Raw genomic sequence first — 18,259 nt, 5'->3', positions numbered from 1 at the left:
AATACAGCAATTATAAGAGCTATTGGGAGATAATTAACATTTAATTATTGATTAATAAATAAAAAGTTGATAAGAATAATTGGAAATAGAAATAAAAGGTAATTCCAGGCTCTGAAAAGCACATATTTTTTATTTTGAAAATACAAGAGAACATTACAGTTAGGTAGCTACTGATACATTTCAATCCATTTATCTGAGAAAATGTGCATTTACTTAGCTACAGATGGATATAAGAGAGATACCTATTCATCTGAAACAATGACCCTTTTATTTATACTGGTTGTCATGTGATAAACATGTGCCACTTAAATAGAGTGCTCTTCAGAGCTTAATAAAATATTCATTAACTATCTATACGGTGACTTGCAACTCAAAATGTTTCATAATAACTGGAAGAGATTAAATAGGAGTATTTTTATAATAAATATTGTATTGACTTTTTTGCATGGATATGTATTCATTTAAATATCAGTCTTATCCATTTATTCCTTTTTATTATTCCATTTTAAAAACTCATTTTAATACACTGCTTCTTGTGTGGAATAAATCACAGTTAAATGCTCCTAATGTATAGATTTGTAAAATGTTGCGGTATTGCTCATTGTGCTGAGCCTGGGATGGGGTACTCCCCCATCCCAATCTGGAGAAAGCTAATGAGAGCCTCTGGGCTCAGTCCTTATTAGGATAGACATATCTGCAGAGCCTGCCCCAGCTGGAGGAAGCAAGCTTAAAAAGAAGAGCTAGTCATAGGAAGAGGTGGCAAGCAGGAGGAAAGCTGCTGTGACTTGAAAGGAACTGATTCTTGTTACAGAGTAGATGACAGGGAGAAAGCTGACAAGCCTCCATCATCTACAATGATTTACCAAAACCCCAAAGAAACCTTTGTAAGGAAGGCAGTTAATGAGGAGAAAAAGAGAGGCAGCTGAATATTTACTTAAAGCAGCACAGAACACTCATATGTTTTTCTTATTATCTTGTGAAATTGATTCGTTCTGCAGAAGAACTTCGGAGCAGATCCCACTCTCAGTGAAGAACCTGTTTATTTCAGTTGTTGCAGGGACTGCTAAGGGGCAAACCAAGTGGGGCTCAATGCAGAGATTCCAAGGTCTGAAGGGACTGCCTCTAAATCTGGCCCTGCTTCCAGGTCATTGATAAAAATGCTAAATAGCATAGGGCCAAGAACTGATCCATGCAGAGCTGAAACGCAACATCTTGAATACAATTGCCCATCTACAATTACAGCTGGAGACCTATCTGTTAGCCACTTTTTAATCCATTTAATGTGTGCTATGTTCATTTTTATATTCTAGTTTTTTAATCAAAATATCATGCAGTACCAATTCAAACTCCTTAGAGAAGTCTAATTATATTATGCCAACACTATTACCTTTATCAACAAAACTTGTAATCTCATCAAAAAAATATTTCAATTATTTGACACAATATGGGTTTCCAGAAACCCATTTTGATTTACATTAATTGCATTACCCTCCTTTAATTCTTTAGTAACCAGATCCCATATCAGCCACTCCATTATCTTGCTAGGGATCAGTATCAGGCTGCCAGGCCTGTAATTACCTGGGTCATCCTGTTTACCCTTTTTAAAAAATTGGCTCAATATTAGCTTTCCTCCAATCTTCTGGAACTTCCCCAGTGCTCCAAGACTTATTGAAAACCAACATTAACAAGCTCCTTGGTCAGCAAAACTCTTGGATGAAAGTTATCTGGACCTGCTGATTAAAAATATCTAACTTCAGTAGCTTCAGTTTAACATTCTACAGAGATACCAATGGAACAGAAACAGTGCTATCATCACCATATAATAAGACTATATCATCTGTTTTTCCCCAAATACAGAACAGAAATATTTATTGAACACTTCTATCTTTTCTGAATTATTATTGATAAGCTTAGCATTTCCATCTAATAATAGACCAGTACCATGTCAGGATTCTTTTTGTTCCTCATCTATTTGAAAGACTTCTTATTTTCCTAACTCTGCTGTCCATAGATTTCAAATTGTGTTCTTTTGCTTCCCTTATCAGTTTTCTGTAATTTCTAACTTCTTATTTGTATTAATTAATATCAATTTCCCCTTTCTTCCTTTTGTTATATATAATTTTTTATAGTCGCCTTCACTTACCCTTTAAATCAGGTCAGTTTTTTAACCAGCACAGCCTTCTTCCTCAGTTGCGAGATTGTGGCTTTTTGGGCATCTGGTAAGGTGTTCTTAAATGATTCCCAGTTATCATTTCATTAGCTCCAGCTGAGTTGTGTTTTCTTATCCCTATAGTAAATTTGACTCCTAAAGACTAAAGTTCATTCTCTAGCTGCATAACAAATTTGGCATGGCCACTGCACATTTAAGTGCCTCCCCGCACCAGTATGCCTCAATCTTTTTCTGGAGGAACCCAAGTCTGGTTGTGACAATGTAAATCCAGTCTTCTTGCACAACGTATACCTGGCCAATCTGATGCCTATGGACCCATGGAAGTTGAAACTAGATAAATTCAGACTGGAAATAAGGCATACATTTTTAACTGTGAGGGTAATTAACCACTGGAACACCTTACCAGGAATTGGAAAGGATTTTACATCACTTTCAATTTTTAAACCAAGATTCAATGTTCTTCTGAAAGATATGCTATAGTTCAAACAGAAATTATTTGGGGGAAAGTTCTATGGCCTGTGTTATATAGAAGATCAGACTAGATGACCACACTGGTCGCTTCTGGCCTTAGAATCTATTAATCTGTGAACAATAGAAGTTCCACTTAAATCCTCCATATATGTAAGGGCTATAAATGGTGCACTGTTTTTGGGCTGGTACACTGAAGAGGAGAAAGTTTTATCCTGAGTCCTTGGCTTCTGATGAGAATTCCAGCAATGGTTTCAGTTGTCACAACAGTTTCTGTGACATGGACATTGATCCACTGGGAACTGGACTGAAGGCAGGTCTACACTAGAAGCATTACATCAGAATAGCTGCATTAATGCAGCTTCACCACTGTAGCGTGTCTGTTGAAGACACTGTATGCCGACAGGAGAATGCTTTCCCATCAGCATATTTACTCCACCCCTGTGAAAGGCAGAAGCTATGTCGGTGGAGAGTATCTCCCACCAACATAGGTCTGGTGTGGACAGCATTTAGGTCGCTGTAACTTGCGTTGCTCAGGGAAGTTACATTTTCACACTCCTGTGCGTGACGTAAGTTAGATCGACTTAAGCAGTAGTGTAGACCTGCCCTAAGACAGGATTAATAGAGTGTGTCTTTAAGAGACCCGGCAATAGCACATACAAGGGAGTGGAACTAATTGGATCCATCTGCTGTGCAGACAGTATGTGATCTCAGAAAAGCTGCAATAAAGGTTTGTCCGTCTGAATCTTATGAGCTGTCTCGGTGGTTCCATCATCTAGTAACAAACTGAGGACATTACATTGGGCATCAACTTATTTTTCACAGGCCACCAACAACTGCCAGATGGAGGTGTCTAAAACCCTTGCTGGGATAAAAAACACATGGCCTGATGATGGAAGTATCCAAACACATACAGTGCTCAAAAAGTAATGTATTTTATAGCACACAAGACTGAAAACATTAATGTAACTCTGTGTCATTTTATTCACCCATGGTATGTGTACTTTAAATGAGCTTTTTTAAACAGTTATCCTTTCTGTGACACAATGAATTTATAATGCTGCTCTTTAACATTTGTATTTGTCTACCCTAAATATGCAATATTTTATTAACATGGTAATAAATGTTTAATCCTGCTTCTCTGTAACATTTTGTCAGGGCATCTGATTAACCCGTGATTCCCTGAGATAAGAGCAGGAAAAATATTTCAACAAAGTAATACAAACCTAGACTAATTTACAAAAATAATTTTCAAAGTAGGGATGCTCTAATGGCTATCTGCTCTGCCATTCAAGATATTCTGGTTAGAATCTCATTTTTGATTTAACATGCCATAATAGTGGCTGGGACCAGGGAAGAGTTACTATATTCAGCCCTTGGGAAGGGGGTGTATCTTATGTGCCTTAGGGGAAGCCGCATGGCCTGGTGGACTGAGCACTGGACTGGGATTCGAGACCTGGATACTATTCCTGGCTCTACCACTGGTGTGCTAGGTGACCTTGGGCAGCTTGCTGACTATGTGCCTCGCTTTCCCCATCTGTAAAATAAGAATAATGATACAGAATGTTTTTGTAAGGTGTTTTGAGATCTGCTAGTATAAAGTGCTATATAAGAGCCAAGGATAATTATGCTACAATAAGCAGTATTGCAAACTCCAAACATTCAAAAATCACAAGTTAAGCTCCCCCTGCCAAATCATGGGATGGGTTTAAAGGTAATGAGAATTTTTTTTTAAATCACTTTGATTTCTCTTTATTTGCCATCTGGTTCTGAGGCTTTAGGATGAACTTACTTCACATTTTCAGCCTTTTCCATGCGACCATTAGGACTAGAAAGTTGCTTTTTCTTTTCAATGAAAGCCAAAGTCCTCATGAAACCTCTTTGACACTGATGAAACACCAAATATTGTGGGATGCTATAAAATCATGAGAGTTGGTAACCCAGCTGAGTGTGTCTAACCAAGGAGTGGCACTGATGGGTTCTGAAATCCCATCCAGACTTTCTTAGCAAACAGAAGTCACTCCAATGTCAATTGACCAAAGCAAGGTGAAACTCAGGCCAGTTTAGATTGTCTTCATGAGGGTTATGTGTCATTTAAGCCCTTAAAATAAGGCTTACATGTGACGTACAGGTTGCTGGTCATCTGCACAGAAATTAATTTCACCCCCAGGAAATGCCATCACCACAGAATGATATGACTTAGTTTCTGGCTGGCTGAAATGATATTTCTAAAACTTTCATTAGTGGATGACATTCAGGCATAAAATAATCTGATGAGTGGAAACCAATTCCATACAGTATAAAGAAGGATTATTTGTCTCCTGTATCACATTTAATGAGAGTTCATGTTTGCAAGAAACACCAGATCAGGTACTGCAGTTGATATCAGATCAGGTACTGCAGTTGACGTGACTTTAGGCTTATCTACGCTACAAAATTAAGTCAACTTAAGTCGATAAACAGTCACCAAAGTAATGAAAGTGGTGGTTCATGTCAACGTTTGCTCCTTCTGTCAGTGGTGCGCGTCCTCACCAGGAGTGCTTCCATCAGCTGAAGTGGGGCATTGTGGGACACTGTCAGCTGGAGCCCAGAAACCATGGGGCTGACAGCCTCAGCTGGAGGTGCAGGGTTCACATATGCCCTGCCTCACCAGCTGTTCACTGGGTGCAGGCTCACAGCTGTGAGCTCCCTCCCTCCCCCTGCTCCGGTGCTGACAGCTCTGAGCCCACGCCCGGTGGACAGCTCACACTGTCAGGGTAGGGGAGGGATCCAGCTATCAGCCCCATTTGGGTCAGGCAGCCAACAGCCGATGTAAATAATGCAGTGTCTACACAGACACTGAGTCACCCTAACTACGTTGACATAAGTGCTACACCGCGCATGGAGGTGGAGTTACTATATCGGCGTAGCGGGCCACCTACTGTGGCAGAAGCAGCTTTCTAGTGTAGACAGTGATATGATTAAGTCCACATAAGCTCCTGTATGTTGACCTAACTTGGTAGTGTAGACCAAATCTTTGTACAGTTCTGGATTACTCATGCAGGACGATGAGGTTTTGTTAGGAAAGGTGTGTATCAGAAGAGTCCGTTACACATTCACCTTAAGGACTCCTCTTGGTCCCCATTTATTTTTCTCTCCAAAATTGAAAACAATTTATCTTTCTAATGATAATTTCTTACTACTTTTATTTCATAAGGCATGGTCAATCATGACGGTTGCTTTACTGATATAACTCATGGAGCACTTACTAAGTCTAGTAAGAGTGGACTGTTGTATAACTCGGAGAATATTAGCAACAGTTTTGCTTAAGGGCAATATTTGGCCAGTGCCAATGTGTTATGTAGAATTTAACCAGGTGTTACATAAACATGACATTGTCATCTCTGACCTTTTAATATAGAAGCTGCTCAATAAAGTTTAAAAGAAGAAGAAATTGAGGTGTATTTCAGTGAACATAATGTTTACTATTGTACTTTTCCATTATTGTATTTAAATATATATTAACACAATACCACAGATTTTTTCACTAAAACTCTCTGTTCCTCAGGTCCCCATCTGCAAAAGGAAAGTATTTTTCCTACCTCACAAGCATAAGTGATTATTGTTAAAGCCTATAAAGACCTTTATATTTATGAGGCACTTTGGCATCATTTCCTCCTACACTCTCAGCCTGTATAAAATCTACTATTGAAGTTAGACGGGTTTAACAATCCATGTACACTGAGGGTCGTGGTCTGGGGATGACCAAGAAGCAGCATTGTCTCTCCATTAACCCCACTCATTTTTATGGGTAAATTAATGCTGATTGGGCCAACTTTAACATAGCTAACATTCCCTCTGCACTGTTGAATCCCTCTTTAGGGAAGAATGGTGTGGAAAGGCAAAAGCTGACTGGGGCCCGGGAGGACTGAAGTCCCATGTCCCTTTGGTGCATGGATCTGTTGTTCTTTGGGGCATGCAGACCCTTCCAGTGCTATGATGCTAAATGAAATTCATACTGTTTGAAATCTTTTCCATGGATTATTTTCACAAAGGGGATGATTTAGCCAGTAATTGTTCCCTGGGTTGCCCCAATTAAGACCAAGTTAAGACATTCACAAGCTGTTTTTATCAACCTGTCTCAGCCTCTAGCTGTTACAAGACTGCTCCCTAGAGGATATCCTCTTGTCCTGTTTTAAATTATTCTGATGATTGGCATCTACTAAGGCTGGGCAAACCATCTGCAGGGAAAGCCACTCAAAATTAATCTGGCTTTGTTTACTTGTACAATTGCAAATATCAGCCAGGTGCTTGGACCATTAATGACAAGACTGATGTTTAGGTTTGTGAATTTTGCCTGCATTTCCCTCTGCTTTATTTCACCCCATATTGCTTCATTATTTTGTTTTGTTTTTTAACCTCTCCCTTTTTTCTCCTCCCCAGCAATGACAATGCAGTTCATAAGTCATCGGTTCCCTGATTATCATGATCCAACCATAGGTGAGTACAGATTGTTGTTTTCTTTATTCCATCAAATCTGGCTGCTCTGTATGATTTACCCCAGTAGCTCTGAATCTGTTCCATATTGGGACCCTTTTTTCTATACTTGGATTCCCCTTCCATTTAGCAAGATGGGAGTGTAAGGGCAGTGGCAACCACCTGACAACTCTTTGGGAACCTCTTGGGAGTTATAACTCTTATATTGTGAATGCTATTTGCTTGATAGTCACTTGGTTGTGTCATGGTCATGTGATAGACATTTGGTCCTGAAATGATGAAGTCTCATGTTGATGTTGATGTTGAAGGACTCAGACAACACTATGCACGAGCACATATATGCAAGGTCAGATCAATACAAGAGTCACAAACTCTGCTACATGTAGGACAGACAGAATTTCCATGACCAGTGCAGGCTGTTACATCATTGCTTTGCACTGTTCACCTTTTTCACATTAGTTCTTAATGTGTATTGCTTCAAAGTGGTTAACAGCAGCATGCTGTGTTTGCCAACACCTTGCTCTGTCACCAATGGCACCAGAAAACATTTTATGCTGGTTTCCAAACTCTTTTCTGTCCCCTTTTCAGATATTTTGATGGATGCATTTCAGTACATTGATCAAGGAATATTTATCCAGTTTCCATCAGTTCCCGTGCTCATACGGAAGTGGCAGATTTACTTATTAAGGAACTTTTATTGGCTGATAACTGTGCACCAGTTCAGTCAATTGATGATGTTCAGTTTATAACTGATCACTTCACTGGTGCTGTTAATCATTTTGGTTTCACAATCAGCCTAAAGAAAACTGAAGTATTGTACCAAATGGTGCCAGGCAATGCACATATTTATCCAATTATTAAGATCAACAATGTACCTCTTGTGTCTGTGGTGAAGTTTTGCTAACTGGGGAGATTGCTATTCCAGAACGAATTAAAACCTTACCCATCATATAGTCAAAGCCAGCTCTGTGTTTGTAATGTCAGTCCTGAAATACTGTGGAGCCATGAAATCTAATTAATGCTTGCTATGTGTTAACAAGGGCAGCATTTGCTGATGGAAAAGGTCTATTCAGTGTTTATTGTGATAAGAAACGGTTTGAAAGTAGGAAAGCAACCCACAGAGGTTGAGCATTTTTTCCTCTTAATGGAATACTGGATGTTGAATAGACCATCCCTGACAGGTGTTTGTTTAACTTGTTCTTAAAAATCTCCGTGGAGATTCCACAGCCTCCCCAAGCAATTTATTCCAGTGCTTAACTACCCCGACAGTGGGGAAGTTTTTCCTTTTCTCCAGATTAAGTAAACCCAATTTTTTTCAATCTTCTCTCATAGGTCACGTTTTCTAGACCTTTGATCATTTTTGTTGCTCTTCTCTGGACTTTCTCCAATTTGTCCACAGCTTTCCTGAGATATGGCACCCAGAACTGGACACAATACTCCAGCTGAGGCTTAATCAGTGTATAATAGAGCGGAAGACTTACTTTTTGTGTCTTGCTTACAACATTCCTGCTAATACATCCCAGAATGTGTGTCCTCGTCTCATTCAGATTGATTTCACTGAAATATTTGAATGCACAATGTAAAATTATATAAATGATGATTTCCCCTTAAGTGTTAATAAACAGGTAAATGGAGGAATGGGGGATTTAGGATGTCCTTTATGGAGTTTGAGATGGTTGTCCAATGGTCTGAGCAACTCTAAATTCAAGACATGGCTTATACCTTTACTAATGAGGCAGATAAATGGTCTTGAGGAGCTTTACTATTCACTGATCAAGAGAGAAAAAGAGTTGGGTTTTACATAAACTGTGTTATGTATTAGGAGAGGTGGTCAACCCTCCCACTCTGAGAGACAGTGACTATCTTTGAAAGTGCTTGTCTGGTACTTACCATCACTGATACTCAGTGAGCTCCCATGCTGTAGGTGTCATGAATGATTGTAATTTGTAAAATTGTTTGGGCAGGGACTGTTTTCCTGTACATCTTCAGAGCTCATATGTCTGCTGAGCCTACTTACTGTAATATGAATGCTAGTAGTAAAAATATCACTTTTCATCAAGATAGAAACTACCAGGGCTGGATATTTATGTTATCCATTTAAGGCCAAATTCTGCACCCTTACTTATACTGAGAAGTACATTGATATCAGTGTGCCTGTACATGGAATAAGATGTGCTCCTTTTAGTGATTGTGCACATACAAATTCCCCTCAATGTGTACACGTTTTCATTGCACTTGAGTTGAAGGCGACACATATGTGCCTGCTCTCCTTGTGCACTGACCCAAGGGCATAAAAGAAGCATGTCCACTACCTCTCTCTCAGTTTCTTCTCACCCACCTGTGGTGAGAGTTGGAGCTTCTCATTAGCTTTGGTTTTCATTTAAAAAATTGTATTGAATATAGTTAGCTTAGTCTCAGTGTAAATTAGTGGTTAGTTTAGTATAATTTCAAGAATCTGGCAGATTTAGAATGAAAATATCCCTAGGCTTTGAGCAGTGTGCAGGACTGTTATCCCTGTCACAGATAGGCATATAGGTTGCTTCATTTGTCTCGGTGAGGGAGATGTGAAGGACAAATGCCCTATTTGTTGCTCCTTCCCTAGCAGAACTAAAAAACAGAGGGATTTCTGCCACAAACTCCAGCTTATGGAGGAGGTGATGTGTCCTTCTTTGGAACAGAGCCCCAATTACAAGAGGACTGCCTCTGAGTCAATGAGGAGTGCCCCTCTGGCTGCTCTGGCTTCTAAGCACAAATCCAGAGAATAATGCTTTTCTTCATCATACACAGTGGTCTCCTCAAAGTGCTCATCTGACTCTGACAGGTGATAAAAATCTCAATCTTCAGCTCATAAGACCTCCATGAACACTGACGGACGCTTCCCTTCCATCTACTGAAGAGAAATGATCACTTCTTTGGATTCAGACCGTGAGACACTGATATCTCCAACAAGATCTTTTAGATCACCTTATAGACCTTGTTCTAGGGATACCAACCTTAAGGGTCAAGATTGGCACTCTTATTGGGAGACACCCATATGGTGCCTGACACTATAGACAGTTCAAAGACTGGACTCACTCCCATTGCTTTACAGGGTATCTTGGACTGTGCCAAAGGAGTCTAGACCACTATCAGCCCCATTCAATGAGAAAGCCCCTGTTTTCCATACCAGAAACTTCCACAGAAGTCCCTTCTACCAGCCTCCTCTCTTGGAACCTACTGAGGAAGGGGGGATAAATGAGGAACCCCTATATGTTCCTTCCCATAATCTTATCTTCTCTGCATGTGCCATCACCCTGGAACTGATCTGTCCCCATCCAAAGGATCTTAAAATCTTCCTAGACCTTATGAGAAGTGTGCCATATCCCTAGGTGTGCAGGTAGAGATTGTACAAGATAACCCACACAAGCTTCTGGATATCTTACAGACCCCTTACACAGGACCCCTCCCCATTAATGAAGCCTTACTGGAATCAGCCCAAACCCTCTGGTCGATCACAGTCTCCATTCCACCACCTGCCAAATGGGTGGGCAGATGCTAGCAGACTCCTCAGCAAGACTTTGACACTGAATTGGTGGCGAGTACCTCTGTGTGACATTCCCCTCTGCAGTCTGGACTGGTGTATAGCTGTGTCACCCCGGTCGCGCACTCCTAGAGCCTGACTAGCGCTAGTTCAACTGTGTGAACACCCCACTCCTCAGTCAGCTCACATACAGCCTCCTTCAAGTGAGCGTCTCTTACTTTAGTGAGTGAGTGCTTCTGGCCAGCTACTAATGGGATTATGCAATAGAATGACCCCAGCAAACAGCCCCAGTCCCAGTGCTACCCTAGGATCTTCCATCTTACAGAGTTCAGTGCTGCCCACTGGACTCTGCAAGCTCATCATTGGATAGTCCGTCAATTTATCAAAGAAATTGATATGCACCAGATCCATCACTTTAAATGAAGTCTCTCCACACACCCAAACCACATGCACTGCTTTAGATAAAACAAACGAATAAGTTTATTAAGTATATAAGGATTTTAAGTGATTATAAGACAGGAATATAAATCAGATTTGATCAGGAAAAAATAAAAGCAAATCACATTCTAAACTAAGCTTTACACTTTCAATAACCTCGCAGTATTTACATGGTTCTCACCACAGGCTGGCTGACTCCCTCAGCCAGGCTCTCCCCCTGTGAACAGTCTTTCAGTTGCTTGATGTTCCTTCAAGAGAGAGCTCCAAAAACCAAAATGCCTCTTCTTTTAACAGATTCCCCTCCTCACCCCTTGGGGTCAGGTGATTGGCCCTGTCCGGCATGGCTTCCTCCACTTGAATCAATTGAGCATCACCTTATCAGATGTTCAGGCCAGTCCATTATTCCTGGAAGAGCTGAATTGTTTTATGCATGCCTCAGTGAGGTATGAATTACCTCTGCTTTTATTGTTTGCCCAGATCTATTCAAGCCACCTGAGACACACATTTGGGAATATTACATAGCAGAACGTCATAAACATACCCATGATGTTGCAAGAAACGTACTGCTATAACAATAATGTTCAGCATGTCATAAGCATTCCAAAAATACCTTACATGACATTCTTTGCATTAAACAATACATCATAACAATATATGGGTATGAATGACACACAATCACACCATAAGGGTGTACATGGAGTGCATTGTCTTACACTCCGCCACTGCCAGGTCAATGGGCTGGGGCTCGGAGGAGCAGGGAGGGCCTGAGGCACACTACCCCAGGCGCCACATACTCCTAGGTGGCATCTCAGTTCCCCAACATGTCAATAGGCCACATTATCCCACAGAGGTGGATGACTTTATGGATTCCAGCCATTAGGCCACACTGCCCTAACCAAAAAGGGCTGCTTTATTTACTCTGCCTATTGGGCCTTGCTGCCCTGCGAACCATGGACATCCTACTGACTCTGTCCACTAGGCCTTCCCACCCTGCACTCCAGGGCCATCCTACTGACTCTGGCCATTAGGCCTTCCCACCCGGAACTCCAGGGCCAGATTCAGTAGGATGGCCACTAGCCTTTCCCACCCTGAACACTAGGGCCAGCATATTGCCTTTGGCCATTGGGCCACACTGCTCTGAGGGAAGGTGCAGACATATTGACCCTGAACGTTAGGCCATACAGTTCTGAAAAAGAGAACAGCCACATTGAATTTGGCCATTAAGTTGCGCCTCCTGAGTCTAAGCAGGTCGGGACACACAGCCGCGGGACTATAGTGACCCCTACCCACTCCAAACGGGGGTGGGCATGCTTGCCCCACAACAGTCTCTATCTGAAAGCCTCACGTCCTATCCGCAGACAGCAGTTCATTCCTGTCTCAACTTCTGGGGCTCATGCGCATATGTGATACCACATGCCAGACTTCACCTCCACTATCTGCAGGCCTGGCTCCACTCAGTGTACCAATTGAAAAGGCGATCACTGGAAATGCTGATTTGTGTATTGCATGAGTGCTTCAGTCCCTGGACTGGTGGTTGGACTCTCTGAACATATGCAAAGGGTTCCCTTTCCTTCTCCAGAACCAAATAGGACACTTGTATCGGACACATCCATCAGAGGCTGAGGGACCACCTCACTCAACTTCAGGTACCGGCCCTTTTATTACTTTAGGTGCTCTCATTCTTCATAAATGCATCGGAACTTTGAACTATTGAACCAGGCCTGTAAGATATTCATGTCCATCAGGAAACATGTGGTTCAAGTTCTCATGTACAGCATTAGTTCATACCACCCTGAGGGAAGAGGCAGCTATATTGACTCTGACCATTAGATCATACCGCCTTGAGGGAAAGGGCAGCCATATTGACTCTGGCCACATGATTCCTATGGAGGCACAAGATCACCTCAACTGTGCCAAGAAACAATCTACCTCTGGAATCTCTGTATAAGAAACAATGTGTAGCTAAAAGCCTTTCACCTTCCATGGGTGAGGAACACCATTGCAGATTCCCACAGCAGGGACTTTATAGACCAGCACAAGTGGTCAGTCTGGAAAAACTTTCTCTTTCAGATATTAGACTTGTAGGATACCCATTAATAGACTTATTTATGGCCAACTTGAACAACACATGCAGAAGCTTTTGCTCCAGGGCAGGCCACGCCCTGGTTTCTGTGATGGATGCCTTTCTTCTTTCCTGGTTGAACCATCTGCTCTATGCATTTTATGCAGGCCCTCTTATTCTGAGAGTGCTCAGGAAACTGAACAGAGACACAGCAACCTTAATCTTCATGGCACTGGTTTGGCCAAGATGATATTGGTTCATGGACCTACATCAACCAGTTATCTGGTCATGCATAACTTTACCACTAGTTGAGAATCTACTGTCTCAAAACTACGACGAGTCTCTGCATTCAAACATCCACTTTTTCCATCTCATTGCATGGATGATCTCTGGTTGAGTACCCCAGGATAGTATGCTCCGATGATGTCCAAGCCATCTTCGTAAGTAGCAGAAAAAATTCCACCAGAGCTACATATGCAGAAAAATGGAAAAGATGGAATTTCATCAGTTATCACCAATCGCAAAGAGGTTAGACACCTTCTGGACTGCCTATTGTATCTGAAATCCTCTGGCTTTTCAGTTAGTTCAATGAAAGTCCTATTGGCTTCCATCTCTGCAGTATAGCCACCAGCGGACAGCTCTTCTATCTTTGCTCACCTCCCTGATTATCAGATTGTTACCCTCTGTGGGCGCAGGGACAAAGGATGTCAGCGCTGGGCCACATTCCTGGGGAGCTGGGAATTGGACCCAGGCATGGGCACAAATTGTCCTCCACGGGACCCCTGGCTTGGGCTAAAAAGACCATGTACTACACAAGCAATAATCATGCTCTGCTTTCACAGCAATTTCTTAGTCTTGGAATTAGGGAGGGGTTCCATGGTAATGGGGTTATAATGTCCCCCCCGCCTTCTATTCCTCCCCTCACCATCTGGACAAAGAAGGTGATAAGAAGTGCTTTCTCAGACAGCATGCCTGTTAAAGAAAACTAGGGATATCTTCCCCCTCGTTCTTCCCTTGCAGTTGGTTTGTTAAGTAAATGTATGGTCATTCCTGCTGTCAAGATAGCCAAATTCATGGCAAAAATGCATATGCCATACAGGTTAAGTGGTAAATAATAAATAGAGGCAGGTATAATTATATACCTCCATTAATGATTAATATTCATTTTATAACCATTTACATTACCAAATAGGGGTTTTATGGGGCATTGTAGAGGTGTGTGTATTTACACATTATTTTAGATAAAAAGTTGTAAAGTAGTTAACTCGGAGCTCACTTTGTTGGTCGTGAGGCAAAGGGGAATGAGTGGATTAGAAGCTGTAACTGAATAAACACTCCTTATCATTCCACCGGGCTCAATCGTTTTTCAATTGACCCTGCAAAACCCTCTTGTGTCTGATCCGGTACCTTCCTGGGTTATAAATCTAACCTCGTCTAGGTTAATGGGTTCCTCCTGTTCGCAGATTTCTGGCATTTTACCTGGACTGCACAAGGTCCTTCAGATCCTCTCCCAGGCTCTTTGTAGCCTATGCTGAGAACCTTGTTTTACGCTATTGGTGACAGTAAAGGGAGCTGAGACGCAGCCTTGATCAAGGACGTAAACCTGCATTCCTGCATGAACAGATTTAATAATGCTGACAAGGTTGTCAAGGCAACCAAACTTGCAGAGGACTGTCCACAGGCCATCTCGATTTACCCGGTCAAAGGCAAGGGAAGGTCCCCAGAAACCCCATATAGGTCTTAATGCTGCTCACAACGTTTTCCCTGAATTTCCAGAGTAATAGCCATTAGTAGATGTTGATATTTTAATGGAGACCATTTTTATATTTCTAAATTATACACCCAGTACAATATCTGAGACTTCTATGACCATGTAAAGAAAATCACAAAATAAAGGACAAAGCTCTAAAAAAAAACTAAACTACAAGAGAATCTCAATCCCCACAGTGAAAGTGTGAACCATTATAACTACTGAGAACAATAAGTTATGCACATACACTCATCTTTAGCATTGACTTGTCCATCATCTACACCATGTTTATCTGTGTATTGTCTTGTCATAATCCTAGATTGTGGGCCTCTAGACACTACCCAAATATGAAAAATAATTATCCGTGAGCGAAGAAGAGATTATTATGTGTTATATGTATCGTGGTAGCACTTTGAGCCCCCGTCAGAATCAAGACCCCATTGTGCACTAACACATAATAAGAGACAGTTGCTATCCTAAAGAGATTACAATCTATATAGATAAGACAAAGAGTAGGAAGGGGAATAGAGGCACAGAGAAATGAAATAACTTCTTTAAGGTTGCACAGGTCAGTGGAAGGGTGGGAAATAGAACTCAGTACCCAGTCCAGTGGACACTGTTGCCTCTCAAAACATGTTGAGAAATGCTTAGTTTCTATTCCTGCTATGGAATATGTAGTAAATAAAAAACAAAACAGTGGAAACTTTATGGCACATCTGGGACCTTGGACTCCCTTAGGACCAAGCTCCCTGTTCAGCATACTCCAAACCAACTGAAGCATGTATAACCCACTAGTAAGTGTGGATTACAGGTGCCCCCTGTGCCTGATCCACAAAGAATATGAGTAGTTATAGTCCCCAGCTACAGAGAGTTGGCTCTTTAGTTCAAGCTGTAGCTATCTATGCTCTTAGCTGTGGATATCCCAGTTCAATCCCTGGTGTGCTGGCCAACAGTGCAGTTGTCAAAAGTGCAACCAGAGACAAAATGAAAGAAATAATTATTGTCTGAATTGTAAGAGAATGTTCAAAAATTCCCAGTAGGCTGTTCAGAAAACCAGCTACAGCTGTGCCATGAAGAATGGATAATATTAAAAAGGAGCAGCTCCTGAATGTAAAGGCTGACTAGACTATTTGAGTGTTTAATTTGTCATTATATTTGCCAAGAAAGAAATTTACAAATAAAGTAGCATAGGATTATTAAGAGAGAACAATGTAGTGACTGAAGAGACCAATTGATAGATCTTCAACTGAATATCTCCCTTGAACTCGATGAAGCTACATACATTTACATTAGCTGATGACGACCACAGATGTTTAAAAAAAAGGAGGGGTGACTTCAGCTAATTTTAGCTCCCACCACTATTTACTCCTTTCCATCAGAAAGCCAAAGGTGAAAAGATTTAGCTGGATCCTCTTCATTCAATACACATGTGCACAGTCCAGACAAAACACGGATTTATCAGATTAGGGAAATGACTTTGTCTGTCAAGTGAACAATACACTACTGGGTACATGTGAGCCGAAGGAGCGTTAGTTTGCAAGATGAGTCACAGACATTGCACTATCTAGTTGAATTCAATGAAAGCTTTATGCTGTTCATAAAAAAGAATAAGATGTCTCTCTCTCCACTTGTAAGAGATAAGACTCTCTGAGAGAAGGAGTCTGAAAAGAACAGAGTGTCTGGCTGACACTAGTTAGACAGGTGGCCAGAGTTACCGCATGTTGCCAGTGACTTTATTTCAGCAGAAACTGCATATGCACATATAAAGAAACTGAGGGATTGATTCTAGTCCACCTTAAATCCCTTCTAGGCCTCTCCAGTGGCACAAAGCATCTTCTTCCCTCTGATGTCCCTGTGTTAGTGACAGGCATTCCTTGTGTGGATGAAGCTCCTCTAAAATTTTAAGGAACTTGCCACACATGGCTGATTTCCCACTGAATGATCTCTCTCCAGTACCCATCTACCAGCTATCATATGCTGGACCACAGCACCCCATCTATCTAGGGTACTTATATGGCCCCATATTACCATGCTGTCTGAGCACCTCATGCTCATTAATGTATTTATCCTCACAACAATCCACAAGATAGGAAAGTAGATAGGGAGTTGTTTACACAGGGCCCATACATCGGGGGGAAAACGGATACACTTTACCGGAGGCCCTGGGGGCTCGGCCCAGGCTGCAACCCCCATTACCATGAGGAAAAAATTGTTCATGGCTTATGAGATTGTATGTCTGGGATGAGGGATTGTGGTACGTGTGTGGAAGGGGGCCCGTGTTACAAGTTTGTACTGGGCCTGAAAAAATTATGCTTGGGCCCTGGTTGTACAAAGAAGTTAAGGTCACATAAAGCCTGTGGCAGAACAGGGAATTGAATCCAAGTCTCCAGCTAGCTTCTTAACCACTAGACCATCCTTGCTCTGACAATCAGTATGTGGCTGCTACCCTTTCCTACCATGTCTGGCCTTTTTTCAGGCTATTTATGTGAACCCTAGCTGCTATCTTTTTGTCAGTATTTGGAAGTGCAGCCATCGTACACCACGCTTGCTTGCTGTGCATCTGCATGATCCCATACAGAAAATGTTCCTATTCCTGTGCAATTTTTTGGGCTTATTTATAGAATGTATGACTTTTTTTGAACAGTTGTGGTGGCTTTTTCCCTACATAATCATGATATTCCATGATATTTTATGCCAGTGCTGCAATTCCATTGAGTTTCTATAGAATCTGTTGGGTGCATCCTATAAAACAATATCCCAGCAGTCTACATTAATAGCTACAACACAACACAAAAATTCAATACAAAATGCAAAAATGCTACAATAGTTACCTGTTTAAATGATGCAGGGAGTCTGCAAAATTGGGCTGTGGCATGAGCCATAGGTCTTGAACCCAGGTGTAAAAGGTCTGTCGGTGACCCATAGGTCTGTGAAGCCAGCTGTAGAAGGTCACGCTCTAATTCTCCACCTGACAATGTGCTAGCACTAGCTTACCTGAGACCTATGGAGCCCTGGACTAATGTGAGGCTCCACCCTGAGGTCTGATTGGTAGAGTCCCAGAGTGGCTGGTTGACCCATTGGCTGTACTTAAGTAAGCAGCAGGCACCGAAAGCTATCTGAACAACTAGGCATCAATCCGTCCTCTGTCCCTGACATTGTGATATGCCTTATGCATCTGACTTATGGTTCCTGATCTCCAATTTGTCTCTTGCCTCTGATTCCTGGTATCTAGACCTGGCCTGCTTCTGACTACTGACTTGTGGGTCTAATCTCCAGTTTCTCTTCTGCTTCTGACTAACTGGTATCCTTCCTCAGTTGATTCTTGAATCCTGTCCTGTGACTGCAGACTCTGGCTCTGACCACTAGGTCTGGCTG

General features: G+C 41.7%; 1 protein-coding gene across 2 annotated transcripts in view; it reads left to right on the top strand.

The window, feature by feature from the left end:
• RIT2 (Ras like without CAAX 2) overlaps positions 1 to 18,259 on the top strand; it is a 237,420-nt gene that overhangs the window by 55,596 nt on the left and 163,565 nt on the right. For both annotated transcript variants that reach the window (XM_067545620.1, XM_067545621.1), the window contains exon 2: positions 7,061 to 7,117. In XM_067545620.1, the coding sequence (XP_067401721.1) occupies positions 7,061 to 7,117 (57 nt within the window). The remainder of the gene's footprint in view (positions 1 to 7,060; positions 7,118 to 18,259) is intronic.

The sequence above is a fragment of the Emydura macquarii genome, unplaced genomic scaffold (assembly GCF_026122565.2).
Source record: "Emydura macquarii macquarii isolate MOO-44397 ecotype Brisbane River unplaced genomic scaffold, CSIRO-AGI_Emac_v2 contig_1045, whole genome shotgun sequence".
Lineage (NCBI taxonomy): Eukaryota > Metazoa > Chordata > Testudines > Chelidae > Emydura > Emydura macquarii.
This window is presented reverse-complemented; position numbering and strand designations above follow the sequence as displayed.